Genomic DNA, 17510 nt, shown 5'->3' with positions numbered 1-17510 from the left:
TCACAATTTGAATCTTTTAATTATAATATATGTTTTTGGAGGCAGAACCTGTTGAAGAAAAACTAGAAAAAGTGTATATAATCTCTTAAAATAGAGAAGCTGAGGTAGGGCTACAAGAAGTAAAAAAAACAAGAGCCAAGAAAAAGAAAAGCTAAAAGCAAAACTATATATGAGAAAAAGAAAAAGTTAGATTTATATAAGATAGGAAACTATGCATCATGCAGAAAGATGGAAATATAGTCAGCAGGTGATAAAAAGTAGTTCTCTAAGAGAACAGAATAAGCAGCAAAAAAATCTATATGAAGCGAAAACAGGAGAATAAAGCGACACAAATATAAGTTTAGAAGGTGCAGATAATATCAAGATAGGGACTCGGGATGCATCTCAGAAATTAAAGTCTTAAACAGTGAATTGCTTTGTCAGTTTTTTCCTTTATAATCCTGATTGTGATATTTAAGCCCTATAGTTAAAATAGGTGAAATATTAGAGAAATTAGATTTTCATCATGATACTGAATTACAAATTCCAATTATATGTATAAAATAACATATAGAAGTTCCATCATTTTACTGGAAGATGCACCCATGTAAGTAATACTTCCGAATAGGTAAGAAATCAGTGAGGGGGGAAAAAGATCACAGAAGAGCATCGACAAGAACAGCTTCAGTTTCGTTATGAGGCCTGATGGAAACGATCCAGACACACGTGATGTGACGAGATCCAACCTTCAGATTTCAAAAACAAACTGATTTTGAAAAAGAAACGGAAGAAATAAAGAAGAAAAATAGAAGGCAAATAGTTTTATTGAGAGGTAAGCATCAACCAAAGCAGAAAATGAGTGAAATAAAGACAAAACCAAGAAAGAAAAAAAAGAAGAAAAAAAAAACCAGGGAAAGTGAAACAAGAACAGAAGTTACTCGATAGTTCAGAACAGAGACGGATTCAGAGAAAGACTAGAGAGAAAAAAAGGTACTGGCAGCATGTTGACGAGCAAATAGTCGGAAAATCATTTTGTACTGATGAGGAGCCTCTGAGCAGGACTTTAGTCCTCGAGGTGACGAATATAAAACAGCAGCTTTGTTCCATCAAACGTCCCCGTGCGGGCGGAGGAAAACAAATGAAACGCGGACAGGAACCAGACATGTTGGTTTGTGAAGGAAGTCTTAAATACTGCAGTCAGACGGCTGTAAGAAAAGCTAGACATGTACGAGAGGTAGATTGTTAGAGAGCTAAAAAAAAACAAACAAAAGCAACAAAAAAAACAAAACAAAGTCCATCTATAGCAGTCAGTAGTTCTGCGGTTGTTATCGTGTCTCAGTCGCGTGGAGGACTGGATAATGTTAATGTATAACCTCATGTGCTCTCTCTCACACTCACACACACACACACACACACACGCACCCGCACACACACACGCACACGCACACATACACATTCACACGAATACAGTAAATATCTGCCATCAAAAATAAGTCATTTAACATTGTACAAAGTGTTTGTACAGTTTGACCCCTGAAACATGAGAGGAACAAAAAAACCCAAAACAAAACCCAGATTTTACACACAAAATATTTCTATCTCACAGTATTTTTCACCAGCTCTCTCTCCTCCCTCTCCCTCCCTCTCTCTCTTTTTTTTTTCCTTTCCAACATCAGTACACTTTAAATTCAGGAGTCAATACTCAGTGAAAGGTTTCAAACAGCTGTCTATAAATTACACAACATCCACTCCCATGTGCTAAGTGTCGTCCAGCGGGACGGACAGTATAAATGGGTCCTACAGGATTTACCACTCCAGTCTGTTTCATCTCTCTACGAGAGGTTTGCCCATGGAGAAAAAAAGGAGGTTTGCACCATCTGAGGTCTGATGACCGGTCCTGCAGCGACGCCGGATCAGCCGGTCGCGGAGTTGAAGAGAGACGTCTTTCTCCTCTGCGGCCGGGACTCAGTACGGGGTGAAGCGGTTGTAACCTCCTCTGTATAAACTGGCCTGTTGACAGAAGCAGGACAGCAGGTGTGACCAGAGGAGGGGGGGGGGGGGGGGACTCACTGCCGTGACCTCTAAAAACAGAAGCCGGGTGTTTTGACTCAGCTCACCATTGTGCCCACTCCGTATGTCGCCGTGGGTCCCACCGAGTGGTGGTAGGGGTCTGCAGCTGCGGCGTACACCCGTCCGTACCTTCCAGAAAAACACGACAGGGAGAACGAGCCAATCACGACACGCCTCTTTAGAATTCTGTGTTTACTTTTGGTTATCGAGCAAACCAACTGCAACCAAACAATTGCTGCAGAAAGTAAAGTTTCCATCACCTGAAGAGATAAGTATGTCTGTGTGTCTATTGTAGCTACACCGCAATTTCGTTGTACCACGTACAATGACAATAAAGCTTCTAATCTAATCTAATCTAATAAATTAGTAAGTTAAGGGCTTTTCTGAGGCCTTCACAGTGGAGACTTTAGGTCACAGCGTTAACCTCAGTGTGTAGGAGCACACAGCCGAATGGAAATATGTTGTTCCAGCAGCCGTTGTTTGAAGTGGGTGCGTCAGCAGCTTTTAGCCGTAACATTTGAAATCGGCAGGACGGTACGTTAAAGTTGAATTCAGTGAAAAGAGGGTCTTACATTTCTCTGACCAGTTTTATCAACAAGCAACAAAGTTTATAAAACTCCTACAGTCAAGCGTCTACAGGGGCCGACAGACTGTCGGCCCCTGACTGTCGGCCCCTGTAGGTCCCCTCGACTCGTTTACACTGCTTCTCTATTTAAATCCTCCGTGTGTCATTTGTATATAGATTATATGTTAAAGTTTTCAGAAAAAGCTCCTAAAATCCATGAAATTATAACAAGAAATTGTATTTGTTTGTGTGTTGTTATTTTTTTTAAACTCCTTTGATAAACTCATTGCTCTTACTGTGTATAAAGTGTCTGCTCTAATTAAGACATGTAAGAGAAGTGAATTTACTATATTTTTTATTCGGAACTGCATTATAGGCTTTTGTGATTGTTGAATATAATAGTTATATTTGATTGTTATAAATATCCTACAAACCTGTGTGTGTGTGTGTGTGTGTGTGTGTTGCACCCACCCGTCACTGTAGGTTGCCGTCGCGGCGGATGCTGACTGGGCCACCCTGTAAGCTGCAGGGTATCCACTCTGCACAGGGACGATTTACCGACATGAACACATCAACTCATCACAACTTCACGTCTTCCCACGCGTGAGGATTGTAAATGAATGCACTCACGTAAACTTCTGCTCCATACAGCCCGTCCTGATATACAACCCTGGAAAGAAAAGACGGCATGGCCGCAATGTTTATCAAACATTCTCGGAGGGGGAGGAGGAGGAGGGGGAGGAGGGGGAGGAGGGGGAGGAAGACTCTTACCCGGGGTAGGCGGGCATGGCCGTGGGTGTGGCGGCGGCTGAACGAATGGTGTTGTAGACGGCTCGACCTCGACCCCGCAGTGCAGAGCCGCGGTACGCCAAGGTCGGAGTTGCTACAGGATATGGAAAACTGGCGACTGGAAAGGGAAAGAGAGTTTAAATAAAAATAAATAAATAAAAAGTACATAGATTCTTACTGTATTAGGAATGAAGTGAACAATGTTGTTTATCCATCACATATCAAGATATCAACGTGTCATTACCTGTGTACAGTTCAGGTGCATACATTGCCCCCATGACAGGGTTGATCTTCCACCCAGAAGCTACAAAGACATAAAAAAAAAAATATTTTCTGATATTGCTCTCCCTCCCTTTTTTTTTTTTTTTTTTTACCAGAAGCTAAAAAGGCCAAAGATCAATCAGAATCCAAAATGACTCCAGTGAATATTTATGAGGTTTTTCTTACTCGAAATTTCACCATTCACAAGAGGTGCCTGGGGCTTCTTGGTAACGACTCTTGCAGTTGCATTATTAACCTGCAGAGACAAGTCACAAGAGATCAGTCACACACACAAAAAAAAAAAAAAAATGAGGAGAAGGTGGATGAGAAAATCTGAAAATGTCTGAAAAATCTGAACCACCTCGATCTTTCTCCCCTCCACGATCGTCCCGTTCAGCTTTTCTCTCGCCCGGTCTGCTTCGCCGGCGCTCTCGAAAGTGACGAATCCGAAACCCTGTGGTCGGATGGTTATATTGTTGAATTTTGTGACGAGAATATCACTGTCATCATTCAGTGGTGATAATATTTCTGCTCCACTGAACAGACAACAGACAACTTCTAAACAGTCTCACAGACGTTGTCCAGTAGAATCTGTGGAGTAAAACCACAAGTCTAACGAGTGCAATCTATAAAAGCCAATAAATACTTACAAATAAGGCAAAAACATCTTTGTTTGAACAATAAAGAAATCTAAAGTGCTTTACAACAAATCTACTGATCTATATTGTACCAATTACAACATAGTCATCTCATATAAATACCTTTTTTTTTTTTTTAAATGTATAATAAATTTTTTCCTCGTGTCACCAAGAGAAACCTCCTTTGTATATAGAAGGTGCAGCTGATTAAACGTCACTTCATTTAGACATCCGCATCCGCTGGCCACTCACCTTTGACCCTCGCTCATTAAAGATGATTTCTACGTCAAGGATTTTCCCGAATTGCTGCAAGGATGAGACACTTTATTAAATGTCAATACAGTTTAGTCCAGCAACATGAGCAGTGTGTGTGTGTGTGTGCGCGTGTGTGTGTGTGTTTGTTTATATTAGTAGCAAGGTCAATGTCTTACCCCAAACATCTGGCGGAGGTCTGGATCTCTGAAGCGAAAAGGGATGTTGGAGACATGGAGTCGTTTGGGTTGGTTCTTACTTGACCCTTCCTCCTCGCTCCCACTTCCTGCCCCGCCCCCTGATGACACAGACACGCTGAGGGACTGGGGGTCAGAGGTCACTGGGGCCAAAACGTCCTCCTGACAGTAAGAAAGTATGGAAGAAAGAAAGAAAAACAAACAAAAAAAACGAAAAGGGAGGAGCAGGAGGACGAGGACGAGGACCGGGAGGAGAAAGAGGAGGAAGAGGAGGAGGCGAGCACGTGGTGGAGAGGAAGAACAGACATGAGGTGAAGGGACGTGAAGAACGAACAAAGAACAAGAAGGATGGAGAACAAAAAAGTGGGAAAAGGTGTGAATGAGATGAGACGGGTGTGAAGAAAAATGGGGAGAGGGCATCAGGAGAAAAGCAAAGAAAGGAAAAAAACAAAACAAAACAACAACAACAAAAGTCAAATCAACAATCTCATCTCAACAGAGAGAATTTTTTTCTGTTTCAAAGATTCAGTCGCGTGAAGCATCACATGGCATTAAAGCACGGATCTTTTTTTTTTTTTTTTTTCATGAGATCAAGTGAACCAAACCAAGTTCAACCAGCATTCAGCAACCAGTGATCCCTGTCAGGCAGATGTCAGGAGGCGTGAAAGGGGCTCTTGTTTTAGTGAGGCGTCTGGATACATGCCTGCAGGAGAGCAGAAGGGCGACCGCCACCGCGCTCGCCACCAACGCCATACGTATTATCACTACATGTGCTCACTCCAGCTGTGGTAAAGAGTGGAAGTCGCTTTTTAATTTACTCCCCCAAAAGGACACACAGACGCAGATTAAATTTAGTTGCAAGTTCTCCTGAATCACGGGGATGTTATCAGCCGTTTTAAAATGCAACCAATTTTTAGGTGACAATGTGTATATATATATATATATCAACTGCCTCATGCACAACAATTCAAGGACTGAGGTGCGAAAAAAACCCAACAAAACTAAAACATTCACTATCCCACAATGCACCACGATGCCAGTGTGCGCGCACGTGTGTGCATGTACTGTCGCAGCGTCGTCAAATATTACAAGAAGACGTGTTAAAATGTATTTTTGAATGAGAAAATTAATACGAGGACATAGAACGTTACGAGATCTGCAAAATGAATCAGTCAATCAAACAAATAAAAGTGTGAGCAAGTGAGAAGGAGGAGGAGCAGAAAGCATAGAGTAGAAAATAAATGAATAGAAAAGCACATAGAAATCACTGGAAGATGTGCTACTCTAATGGGGGGGGAAAGAAAAAGAATTGCAGTCCCAAGTATTAGCAATCTAGTACCAAGAGGCAGATAAACAGTGAAGGAGGCCTGAGTGCAGCAGTGAAGATCAAATGAAACCAGAGGAAACAAGACAGAGAAGGTGCGCAAAAAGCTTTAAAAAAGAGGAGGAGGTGATGAGGGAGAGGCAAAGGAGGACAGAGATCAAAACCGAAGGGTCAGTCTGGCGTCACGGTGCTGCGTTTCTGCCAAAGGTTAAAGTTCATTTGTCAAGGGACATAATTAATAACTTGGGTGGGGAGGGAGGGGAGGGAAGGGGGGGGGGGGGGGTGGAGGAGGAGAAAACAAGGGAAGAGACACGCATTCACCCCGGGGGGAAGCGGTTTAATAACACATAAACGTGGGAGTACACTACGCCGGCTACTGTGGGACAGCAGAACATCACATCCACCCGCACACCACACACACACACACACAGGCTAGAGTGGAGGGGGGTGGAGGAGGAGGGGGGGGAGGGGGGGGGGGGGGCTGGGAGGCGGGGACACAGGGTTGAGTTGGGTGGTGGTGTCATGTCACGATGCAGAATTGTGTTTCTGGACCTGAGTGATATTTCAGAGGGGAAAAGGGGGGTCATCCGGTCAGCCTCCCCCCCCCCCTTTTTGACCCCCTCCCTCCTCGGCGACGTCAGCGCAGACCCGACTTTGTCAGGGACTCTAGTAATAAAATATATAGACGGGGCCACAAAACACCGTTGATGAGTGGAGGAAGAGCAAAGGTGCTGCGGTCAGACTGAGAACAGCTCTTCATCACCGTGCAGGAGCTGAACTCTGAACTGTGACAGTCGAGGGTTTCTGTCTATAGAGGCAAAACAACTTCTGAATATTTCAACCTGTTTCTAAACTAAAGTGTTTTTCCTTATTTGCCGACGTCAAAATTATTAATAAAGGTCAAAGACTACCAGATTATGTCACTTCCTACAATCTACAGCGTTTTCTGAGTTATTTTGGCAAAGAGAGAAGGAGACCATGGTGTTTCTGAGATTGTCAATGAAATAAAGATCAGTAGGTTTAAGTTTCCTCAATGTATAAAGCAAATTGGAGAAGTGATTCATAAAGGCTGTCAAGATGTATCAGTTAAAAAGTCTGAGGTACTCAGAAGAATGGAAACATAATAGGAGTCAATGGGAATCTGATCTTAATGAGTCATTTTATGATGGTTTTACAGTGGTTGTTTTAATCATTTGAGTACTTTTACCAATGTGTTTTATGGTTTTGCTCTACCTCCTGTTAAGCAATTATTCTTATTCTTATTCTTATTCTTATTATTACTACGACTACTATCATGGACCATAAACATACTTTATGTACACATTTTCTTGTACCCTCTATTTGCTGGGACAGTTTGGTCCTTTGTAGATTTCTTCATGGACTCAAGACTTTTAAAAACATACCAACATCTTTAATGTTTTAAATTAGGAACAGGTTGAAATAGTTCCAGGGCACTTTCAGATATTTCTTTTAAAAGACACAATTTTTAAAATTCAATGTTAGAACATGTTTTTCCCCCTGTAAGTTGATGAGGACATCCCCGCGTCAGAAATCACATGGTTTTTCTGGCTCGTGAGAAGAAGCACAACATCATCACACAAATACCGAAACAATGTAAACAAACCTCTTTGCTGTAAACTGTCAATATCAACAGGATTTCCCAGCTCCAATCCTGAAAGGTGACTTGATTTACAAGCATCTAAATAAGACTCACGGGAGAAGGAAGAGTGTGGATTTTATTTTCAACAACAAATCCCCTTCTCAGCTGTTCCCAGCGGTACAGGGTGTTGAGTGGCATGTCCAAACAAGGCCAGGAGAGTGGAGGCGGGGCTCTAAATATAGAAGGAAACTCTATCTGGCGGCTGCTCTGCGGGGACGTCTGAGACGTCCACCTGAGGCGGCAGAGCTGCTGCTTCACATTAACCTGCTGAGGATCAGGTTTTATTGGGACATTAAGCTCCTGCCGCGATGCAGGATTCCTTTAAAGACTCAGCCACGGTGCGACTCACCGTGTTACCGGCGGCCAGGCCGTCGGCCCCGTCGTGCTGGGGCCCCTGGTACACTCGGAGCTGGGGGTGCTCGGCGTACTCTGAGCCGGGGTGGGCGGAGGTGAAGTCCAGGGCCTGCAGGCGGCCCGCAGACGTTGGGGGACCTTGACCGGGTGGGGGGTAAGAGGGAGGCGGGGCATAGACCTGGGGCAGGGTGGGGTCCCCGCTACCTGGTCCCGCCTCTTGGGTGGGGGCCCCCTGATGGAGAGAGGGAAAGCAATAGATATTTAAGAATGTTAAACTACAAAAAGAAGCAGATTAACTTTTGACTGTTTTATTTTGAAATATGTTTTTTTTTTTTTTTATGACGTTACACCCTAAAGCCACGACACACAAACCTCAATGACAACACTCACATATTTTATTAAAAAGGTCCGTTCATCAACTTTACCTTTGAGGATTAGTACTATGAGGAGTGATGCCCTCTGAAAAACCTCTTCTTGATGAGAAGATCATCAAATTGACTAATATCTCAAAAGCTATTTATAGATTTAGGCTGTTGCTTTTGAAAGTTGCATTTTCTACCAAAAAAAGGGCATCTATACACATTTTTGTTGCTTTTACTAGAAATTTAAAGCTATTTCACTTTTGATTTTTATCACGTTGATATTGTTTACACAACATCTCTTGTTGTTACGTCTTATTGCAACATGTTTGTTTCTTTTAAATTATATATAAAAAGAGTTTTCAATAGTTGCAGCTTGACAAAAAAAGTCATTGTTTCAATATTTGCTCAGTTCATATTGCCAGGTTTTCAGGTTTGATCTTATAGCTATTCTATTGTCTCGAGTTTTATTAATACTGTTTTATATTTTTTGCTTTTTAACACCATCATCCTGTTTTGTATCACTTGGTTTGTCTGATTAACAGTTTGTCAATTGCTTCCTGAGCATCTGAAATGGTGTTAAAAATGTGATACAAACACGCACACAATGCACACAAACACACACACGCACACATTGGGACATTTACACTAATGTATCCCATGGTGCATTATTTTACATTGTCAGTAAAGAAAAAAAATAAAGCAATTAGTCAGTGATAAAAAAAAAATCCCCAGTAACATCAATAAAAACACTTTTCAATGATCTGAACAAATCATTTAGGGACTTTTGGAAATATAGATTCAATAAATTTTTTCTTCCTTCTTTTCTTACTCACAATATACGGGAAAGCAAAAGTGACTGAGTACATTTTCTTGATATTTAATGAAAAACAATACTTGGTCTAAAAATCCTTAAACCTTTTTATAGAATAGACAGCTTTGCAAATTGTTGCACCGTTACTAGTGAAGTGACTGTAGGCTGAAGGTTAAGATGGGAGAGCATCACAGTGATCAGCCCTGATGTGCACAGATAAATCAAAACCACTTAATATCAGAGGAGCCTGACATTTGGTAGTTGACAGAATTACAAGAATTAACAGAATATGGCACATTACTTTTTTTTTTCTTTCTTCTTCTTCTCGTGGACAAGAAAACAGCAGTGAATCAGAGGAACATCTTTACACTCCATCTCCCCAGTTGAGAAGTAAAAGTATTGTCTTACCCCCTTACTGCATTCCTCGATCTCCTGTGCATTGTCCAACAACTGCTGCATGTTTTAATGCCAGCTGACCACCCGCCCACTGCACCATAAGCTCTACTTCTCCACCAATCGCATCAAATGATCGCCCCCAGCCAAATGACCGGGGGGGGGGGGGGGGGGGGGGGGGGGGTGGAGGTGGTTGGGGGTGGTTGAGGGGGGCACACACACCAGCTGTGGACATCTGTAACTGTCAATCACCTGCTTTTACCCCCACCCCGACAGCTTTCCTCTCAAATGCACAGTGCAGAGACACACACACACATGCTCTTCTTCCCAAATGAAGTATTTATGATTACGCTCCTGCGATCGGCGCATCGGGCTCAAAGGTCGACTCTAAGAATATCCGCCATGAGAGGCCTGCGTGGTTTTACAACTTTGCTGAGATGTTTCCTTCACCTCGTTAAAAACCCCGGGCCTGAATTTATCCCGAGTTAAGCTGCAGTTTGAGCAACTCGTCGTTCTTTTTTTTCCTGTAACGCGATCGCATAAAATGGGGTTTTGTTCTGTTGGACAGCTGCAGTCAGGTCAGAAGTAGAATTAAAAACCTCATTTTTAACTCAAATTTCTGAGTTTATGCTCCATTATTCACTACGATCCAGTAGACATAACACACACAGGAAACTTCTTTTCATCGGCTTTTTGAATCATAGTTTATCTCTTCACTTGATTGAATTTATTATGTACAACTTCTGCTGATTTACCAACAGTATATATCAGGATTTCACACAAACCCTGTAGGGTTTCAAACGCTGCTCTGGAGGTCAATTTATGTGAGGATCTGACTGAGATGAGAAGTTCGGACATTGTTTGTTAATATTTACTAAACAAACATGATTGAGGACGATTGTTTGACTTGCGGAGACGTAAACAGTCCCGGAAAATTCCAATATGTGTGCAAACAGACAATCTCTCGCTGAATTCAGACGTATTATCACGAGCTTTAATGCTGAAAGTTTCTATTGTAGCGACAGTATTTTCTTTCAGTGGAGAGATTAGAGGAGTTCCCCCGTCTCTGTATCCTAAACATCCTCATGTTCTCCACAGTCAAAATGCCACAAGTGTGTCTGCCAGCTCCAGGATTTACAGGCCTCCGTTATAATTAAAAAGCTCTCTGCTGTCGTGTCGAAATGTCTCGTATATCTTTTGATCAGCTGTTGCATCGAGGGATGCGAGAAAATAGAGCTGGCGGGATGAAGATACACAACCAGGGAGACTGAGTGGAAGTTGCACAAATGATGATTTTTTTTAAAATTTTGCTTGAAAACGGGAGACTTTGATTCAGAGTGTTGCTACAGGAGGACATTTTAGTGAGCTGTGACTTTGAGGATCTGAGTGAAATGGAGGAGGAATGAGTAAACAAACGTTGCTCTCTGGACCATTGTCAGACGATCATTATTAACAGCTGACATCATCTACTACACCTTGAAAACCATTAATATAAGTTTGTTTTGTGTAACAATATCAAAATGTTTAACAGGTTTCACAAGACATATTTTACTGACTTTTCTAGGGACTTTATTAACTAATTTCTGCACCATCGTCATCATTTTCTACAATTTTTAACACCCCAGAATACAAATAAATGTTGATGTCATCAATGTAATTTCAGCCTTTATCTGCCACTGACGGTGGATTCAAAGGAAAATCACACTAAAAAGCCACCAGACATCTTTCTTCAGGCCGTGAAGGAAGAACGAACTACTGTGCTTCCTATCGTCATGTCACCACTACAAACTCGGAAGTCGCAGTTTAAAATAGCTTACCTGCATCGTATGTGTAGCACTTTGTGCTACAACCTTTTGTATGAAAAAATGCTGTATGAATAAAGTTTAATTTGATTTGACGAGGCAATTATGTGTGTGCACAATGCAACGGCAGTTCATCCAACAGTGGTCGTCATATTCCAGGAAGTCATCATCCGAGGAGCAACGGCACGAGTGAAAAGTGCAACAGTTGTTCAAACAGTTGTGGGGGAAGCGACTGTCCATCTGCATTACATCTCTCACTGCCCTCACTATCACTGACAGCATGTATCCAGACCTGCGTCTGCGTTGTGTCGAACCCTAACCCTTCATTTTATTTATTTATTTATTTTTAAATCTGGGAAACAACCTCCGTTTCTGGACCCCCCCACCCCCCATTAGATAAAAGCAGTGACAGATGAGTGAAGCTCACACAGCCTGCAGGACGTCACTGTCAACTCTCCTCTCGGCCTCTGTCGTCCCCGCAGACGGGAACAACCAGCCACTGTCTCCAGTGTCAGTATCGCAGTGTCAGCAAGCGCACCCCGTCTCCTCCTCCTCCTCCTTGCAGGCTTTTTTTTTTTTTTTTTTGATTGCCATTTGTTCCCTCTTCCTCTCGTCTCGGCCCTCAGCTGTCAGTCGGTGGTCAGAGGTCGTGGGCTGGGAGCCAGGTGCCTGCCGGGACAGCTGCCGCGGGATTTACACAAGACGACACTAACTGCAGATGTGGCCTTTCGGCGCTGGCCAAGTCACAGATGATAGCAACACGTACTGTATTAGATGAAACTAAATATTCCCCTTTCCATCCATCCATCCATCCAGCCATCCTGCCCTCTATTAATAAAAGATTTGAAAGCGGCTGTCACGAATAGATGAGAATAAAGAGAAGCAGTAAAGACTTGGGGGGTGGAGGGGGGAGAATCACGACAGTTAATGAAAATGAAACCAAAGGCCAAGGATGCTGCAGCGCGATGCTCTTCTAAAGCAGACGCTTCACTTCATTCCAATCAGGAATTTCTGAAGGAAAAAGGAAAACGACTGAAAATGGTCTTAAATGTTTTCAAAGCATGTCAGCATGTCAGGCTTTAGGCTTCAAAATTCATGTTTCAGTCCGAGTCACCTTGAACCCACTTCACTCTAAACTCTTTAAACTCTTTTTTTATTTAACAACAACTAAAAAAACCCAAAAAGAAACCCTGCATGTGATTGTTATGCTCGAAGAGTTAAAGGTTTTGCACCCACTTTGAGCTCGGCCATCGGCAGAACACAAGATAGGTGGCAGAATCTCCTCCAGTGCTAATCTACTAAGGAGAGGAAGGCTAAAAATACAGCTGGTGTGAGGAACAGAGACAAGGTAGACACATACCAGATGTGTTGTGGCAGTGTTGGTATGTCAGGGACACTTTCTGCCGGGACCACTCCGAGCAGCAGACTAAAGATAACCCCTAACGTGTCCTTATTGTTAAATAAATACCATGTTTCATAGCTCCCACTGGGCTTCCTCAGCTGAGACATGAAGCACTTCTTCATTGAAATAGATTCAATTGAGATAGAAGTCGTGACTCATTTACAACTGTGTTTTCTGCTCGATTAAATCTTTTCTCTGTGTGAATTTGTTGTGGTGGTTTTATTAGCTGCATTGTCACGACAAGAACTTCTTCACAGTTTTAAAGGTTCTACTGAGGGAAAACAACGTGGCCTCCTCCAGGACGAAACACTCGTTCGAAAGTTGCGATGATTTTAATAAATACAAGAAGTGTGATTGTTGAAACTTCTCGATATCTATTTGAGTTCATATTCCATTCTAACAACACACCCATTACTTTGGGAATTTTAGGAAATGTGACCTGTCAGTTACTGTTTTAGATCTTTAGTCAGCAAAGCCAAGAGTCACAGAATATAAATGACTATTATTGCTTGCAGCTCTGAGTAATTGTTTATTGGTGTTGCCGTTACTCAATCCCAACATCGCGTGACATAAATGCTTCATAATGGCGACTCCAGGGATGACGGCCCGTGAAGAATGTTGACAAACGTTTATGTGACGCCGTGGAGTTACAGAAGAGATGAAGAGGAGTTTACCTGGACTATGCTGGGATAGCATGTGGGTGTCTGTGGGTAGACGGGGAGTCCATAAGGCTGCAGGATCACAGTGGGTGAGGAGAGCATAGCCCAAAAACCACACACAGGGAGGAAGATGGAAAGGAAGAGGAGAAGGAGAACAAAGGGTAAAAAAAAGAAGAAAAATCCCAAAAGGAAGAAAGTGAATATCCAGGAGGAAGAAGGGGAGAGGAAAAAGTTAAAGTCTGTTTCGCTTCGCACGTGAGTTAAAAGACGAAAACACAAAGAAACTCCACAAAGTAATCAACTCCCAGTCTGTAAAAGACAGAATATGGGGCAGTGAAAGAGAAAGCAAGCAGGCTTCTGTGTGTCCATGAGTTGACGGTGTAATCTGACAGACAGAAACACATGCTCAGGGTCCCGTTTCAGTTTTATAAATAGTTGTCCATGTCCTTCTCTCTTAGTTTACCACCTTAGCGCTCACACTCCGACACACTTTGTCCAACAAGATTTCTCAGTACTTGTCAGACATATATATATATTTTTTAGGACAACATTCCTGTTGTCCTCTGTTTCAGTGGGACCCATAGAAACAGAGAGGAAAAGCCAAGACGGACATGCAGAACAAACACAAAAAGTCACAAAACAACAATAAGGCAAACACAATTAAACTACCAGAAAAGCACAGGCCAAAAGCAAACAGTCTACAAAGCTTTTTTTTTAAATATTTTTTTATTAAACAAATGTGGAGATGAAGTTGGTATTTTCATGCTCGTATGAGGGGCCTCATACCCACTAATGCTTACAGACATTTTTATCCGGAATGCAACATCAATCCATTTGATCTTGTTGAGAGTCGTGCGGCACTGAAGCAGATAACTATCCGTGAGGGCAGGATCCACCGTTGACAGGTCACCAGTCCATCACAGGACAAACACAGTAAGACAGACAACTAAACACACTCACATTCACAACAAGGGACAATATAACGTCACCACTGAACTCCATACTGAAGCACTGGAACAGAATGAAGCACAAGTCATAATGGCACATCAAAGCAATCTGACTATTAAGGACATAACTACAAAGTGGTGGAAATTACTACAAGCAAACAAAGAACTGTCACATTAAATGACAACCCAGCACGGAGACAGTGAAGAGGCACTGGCGTGTGGTGGGGATGGTGGTGTACCCTTTGCATGTCTGTCCCCAGGTGGTCCTGGTGTCATAGTTCACTCTCAAAACAGAAATCACGTGGTCACCTTGAGCGCACATGAGATCGTTCAGTCTTCTTTGTGTATTCTAATGCTATTTTCTCCATCGTTCGCAACAACTGAATGTTCGAAACAAATGAATGTTTTCATTCACAAGCTTTCAAATCCTTCGTCTCTGTGTTTCAGTGTCATTCTAAAGAAGTCAGTTCAAGTTGCTTTCAGCTATTTTGTTTTTCTTTGCTCAACAGAGGGCGACAAACAAAAAACCCCACTTCCGTTTCTCTGTTGAAAGGCACGATGGGAAATGTAGTCTACCCGCCTCATATAAAGCTATTGGAGCTTCCTTTAACTTCCTCTTTACTGCGCGAGCCTGAGCGAGACAGGTAAGTGGCGGCAGCGCTTTCGACAAATCTCACACTGCACACCCGCCGCTGGGGATTTTTCTCTTTAAACTACTAATTATGACTCATATTTAAGCCTATATGTGTATCTTTTAATGTGTTGGCTCGTTTCTGCATCGTATGAAACTGTGAAGCGGCGATGCTAACGTTAGCTTGTCCCGTCGCACAACGTGGTGCGGCCTGGTTGTTCAGCACATTTCCACAAGTCGTCTCGATTTGGGTTGAGTTTTTCCCATTTCGTCCATTGTTCCGATGCATTTAAGTAATTATGCATCTGATTTAACGGATTTAACCCCAGACCTATTGAAAAAGACTCTTAATTGACAAGAGTAGACGCCTGAGAGGCCGAATTGTAATGTACCTTTACTACCTTTTTGTAACCATAATAACTTTAACTACAGAGATTAGTCTTTCTTTTCGAGCTACATTTATATGCAGATATGAATTAAAACCTTTTTTCTAATGTGTCCTGATGGAGTGATTTCATATGCTCCATGACCTCGACGTGTTACCATGATGACTCGAATCTTTTAAAGATTGGTTCATAATGTTTTTAGATTTTCAGCCATTCATGGTTAGCATGCACCTGCAATGCAAACAAATACAGAATTAACTTATTCAATTATTTTCATTGTTTTAAAAGTTATTACACAAAACAACCGTGTCCTCATAGACCACAGGAGGGAAAACATAAGCAATGCACCTTGTTTATGTCAAACCATATTGGTATTTCTGGAATTGTTCCTGAATTGTTGACTTATCAACTTGTGTCTTGATTTTGCAGGCATTTCTAAGCCACCATGCCCGTTGCCAGGAGCTGGGTTTGTCGCAAGACATACGTCACCCCCCGACGTCCCTTCGAGAAGTCTCGTCTCGACCAGGAGTTGAAACTCATTGGTATGCTTTAGAAAAATTAAGCCTCTTGTCAGTGCGCAGTTGGAAAATCGACGGCTAATGTGGCTCTTGACGTGTGACGTTGCCCTCGGAGCTGACCCTCACTTAATATTTGTTCTGTTCTATGCATGTTAAGGCGAGTATGGACTGAGAAACAAGCGCGAAGTGTGGAGGGTGAAGTTCACTCTGGCCAAGATCCGTAAAGCTGCCAGAGAGCTGCTCACTTTGGACGAGAAGGACCCCAAACGTCTGTTTGAAGGTGTGTTGGAGAAGAAGGAAAAACAACTATTCATGCAATGGCCGATGATTTAAATAAATTTTGTCAGACATAATGATGGTGTCAAGAATTCCTCGTCAATGAGGCCAATTTCACCAATATTTCAATAATATAAACTTTGTTTATCCTTGATTGTGACTGAGAATGTTTGGTTTCCAGGTAATGCTTTGCTCAGACGTCTGGTGAGGATCGGTGTGCTGGACGAGGGTAAGATGAAGCTCGATTACATCCTGGGTCTGAAGGTCGAGGACTTCTTGGAGAGGAGGCTGCAAACGCAGGTCTTCAAGCTTGGTCTTGCCAAGAGTATCCACCATGCCCGTGTCCTTATCCGCCAGAGGCACATTCGGTAAGCAACAGAGTCTTGAAACACAAAACGTCTTTTGAGAGTCCACAATTCTTCTGGGGGGACTCATCTCAATGCTTCCTCTTCCATCAGAGGGCCATCTACGTTTAACACTCTACGCTGAGATCATTTAAACGTTTCACCAAGGTCAATTCGGTATCAAAACCGTATACCTTGTCAGTAGACATTGCCCAGAGCCAATCCTGCTGCCGAGGGCTCAAACTGCTGCTGCAGTGTGGTGGCTGTCAGGTAAGGTGTGGGATTGCACCTCGGGCAATTGCCGTTCACTACACCTCATGCAGTGTGTTGCAGGCTGATGATTTAAACGTTATCTATTCAGACTCACTATGGTGTCAAGAATTCCTCGTCAATGAAGCCTGCAATGTTGATACTCGACTGTTGAATGTTGGAGTTGGGTTAATACAGCTGTGACTTCAGATCATCATAAAAATGAGTATGCTTAAGTCCCCTCTCGTTCTTTTTTGACAGTGTGCGCAAGCAGGTGGTGAATATCCCCTCCTTCGTGGTTCGCCTGGACAGCCAGAAACACATCGACTTCTCCCTGAGGTCGCCATACGGTGGCGGACGCCCAGGCCGTGTCAAGAGAAAGAACGCCAAGAAGGGCCAGGGTGGAGCCGGAGGAGCTGACGATGAAGAGGAGGACTAAGAAGAATACTTTGTGATTTTGAGAGTTCCTCGTTCTGTCAAAATTCTCAATAAAAATGTTTGGTCTAACCAGAACACTGCCATTTGTGTTTTAATTCAACATAACTTTAATATTAACGCGTTTTGTTTTGCTCATTACGCTAAAACTGAGAAAGCCGTGTGTAAAATCAAATAATTGGTACGTGTGGCTCTGAACCCGGAAA

General features: G+C 42.6%; 2 protein-coding genes across 3 annotated transcripts; one reads left to right on the top strand and one right to left on the bottom strand.

Annotated features, from left to right (window-relative positions):
* Window positions 1-785: 785 nt before the first annotated feature.
* rbfox1l (RNA binding fox-1 homolog 1, like) lies at window positions 786-13890 on the bottom strand. 2 transcript variants are annotated; one of them, XM_080500812.1, is made up of 12 exons: window positions 13534-13890; window positions 8085-8321; window positions 4734-4913; window positions 4555-4608; window positions 4023-4118; window positions 3851-3920; window positions 3648-3707; window positions 3386-3521; window positions 3245-3284; window positions 3086-3153; window positions 2097-2178; window positions 786-1989 (listed from the first exon to the last, which is right to left on the bottom strand). In XM_080500812.1, the coding sequence occupies exons 1-12, from the start codon at window positions 13618-13620 to the stop codon at window positions 1945-1947; spliced, it is 1155 nt and encodes a 384-aa protein (XP_080356938.1). In that variant the 5' UTR covers window positions 13621-13890; the 3' UTR covers window positions 786-1944. The 2 variants fall into 2 exon arrangements, with proteins under 2 accessions (XP_080356938.1, XP_080356939.1); XM_080500813.1 differs by having other exon boundaries at window positions 4026-4118.
* A 1177-nt stretch (window positions 13891-15067) lies between these two features.
* On the top strand, window positions 15068-17382 carry rps9 (ribosomal protein S9). The gene is made up of 5 exons (XM_080500814.1): window positions 15068-15109; window positions 15912-16024; window positions 16158-16280; window positions 16458-16644; window positions 17131-17382. The coding sequence occupies exons 2-5, from the start codon at window positions 15928-15930 to the stop codon at window positions 17306-17308; spliced, it is 585 nt and encodes a 194-aa protein (XP_080356940.1). The 5' UTR covers window positions 15068-15109; window positions 15912-15927; the 3' UTR covers window positions 17309-17382.
* Window positions 17383-17510: the final 128 nt, after the last annotated feature.

Source organism: Blennius ocellaris (genome assembly GCF_963422515.1).
Source record: "Blennius ocellaris genome assembly, chromosome: 8".
Taxonomy (NCBI): domain Eukaryota; kingdom Metazoa; phylum Chordata; class Actinopteri; order Blenniiformes; family Blenniidae; genus Blennius; species Blennius ocellaris.
This window is presented reverse-complemented; position numbering and strand designations above follow the sequence as displayed.

What these genes read in the sequence shown, in the direction of transcription:
- rps9 (XM_080500814.1), top strand. Translation starts at nt 15,928, where the DNA reads ATGCCCGTTGCCAGGAGCTGGGTTTGTCGCAAGACATACGTCACCCCC. An exon ending in CCAGGAGTTGAAACTCATTG is followed by an intron (nt 16,025 to 16,157) that starts GTATGCTTTAGA and finishes ATGCATGTTAAG; the next exon opens with GCGAGTATGGACTGAGAAAC. An exon ending in CCCCAAACGTCTGTTTGAAG is followed by an intron (nt 16,281 to 16,457) that starts GTGTGTTGGAGA and finishes TTTGGTTTCCAG; the next exon opens with GTAATGCTTTGCTCAGACGT.
- rbfox1l (XM_080500812.1), bottom strand. Translation starts at nt 13,620, where the DNA reads ATGCTCTCCTCACCCACTGTGATCCTGCAGCCTTATGGACTCCCCGTC. An exon ending in GCTATCCCAGCATAGTCCAG is followed by an intron (nt 8,322 to 13,533) that starts GTAAACTCCTCT and finishes TCTCTCCATCAG; the next exon opens with GGGGCCCCCACCCAAGAGGC. An exon ending in TTAATGAGCGAGGGTCAAAG is followed by an intron (nt 4,119 to 4,554) that starts GTGAGTGGCCAG and finishes ATCCGACCACAG; the next exon opens with GGTTTCGGATTCGTCACTTT.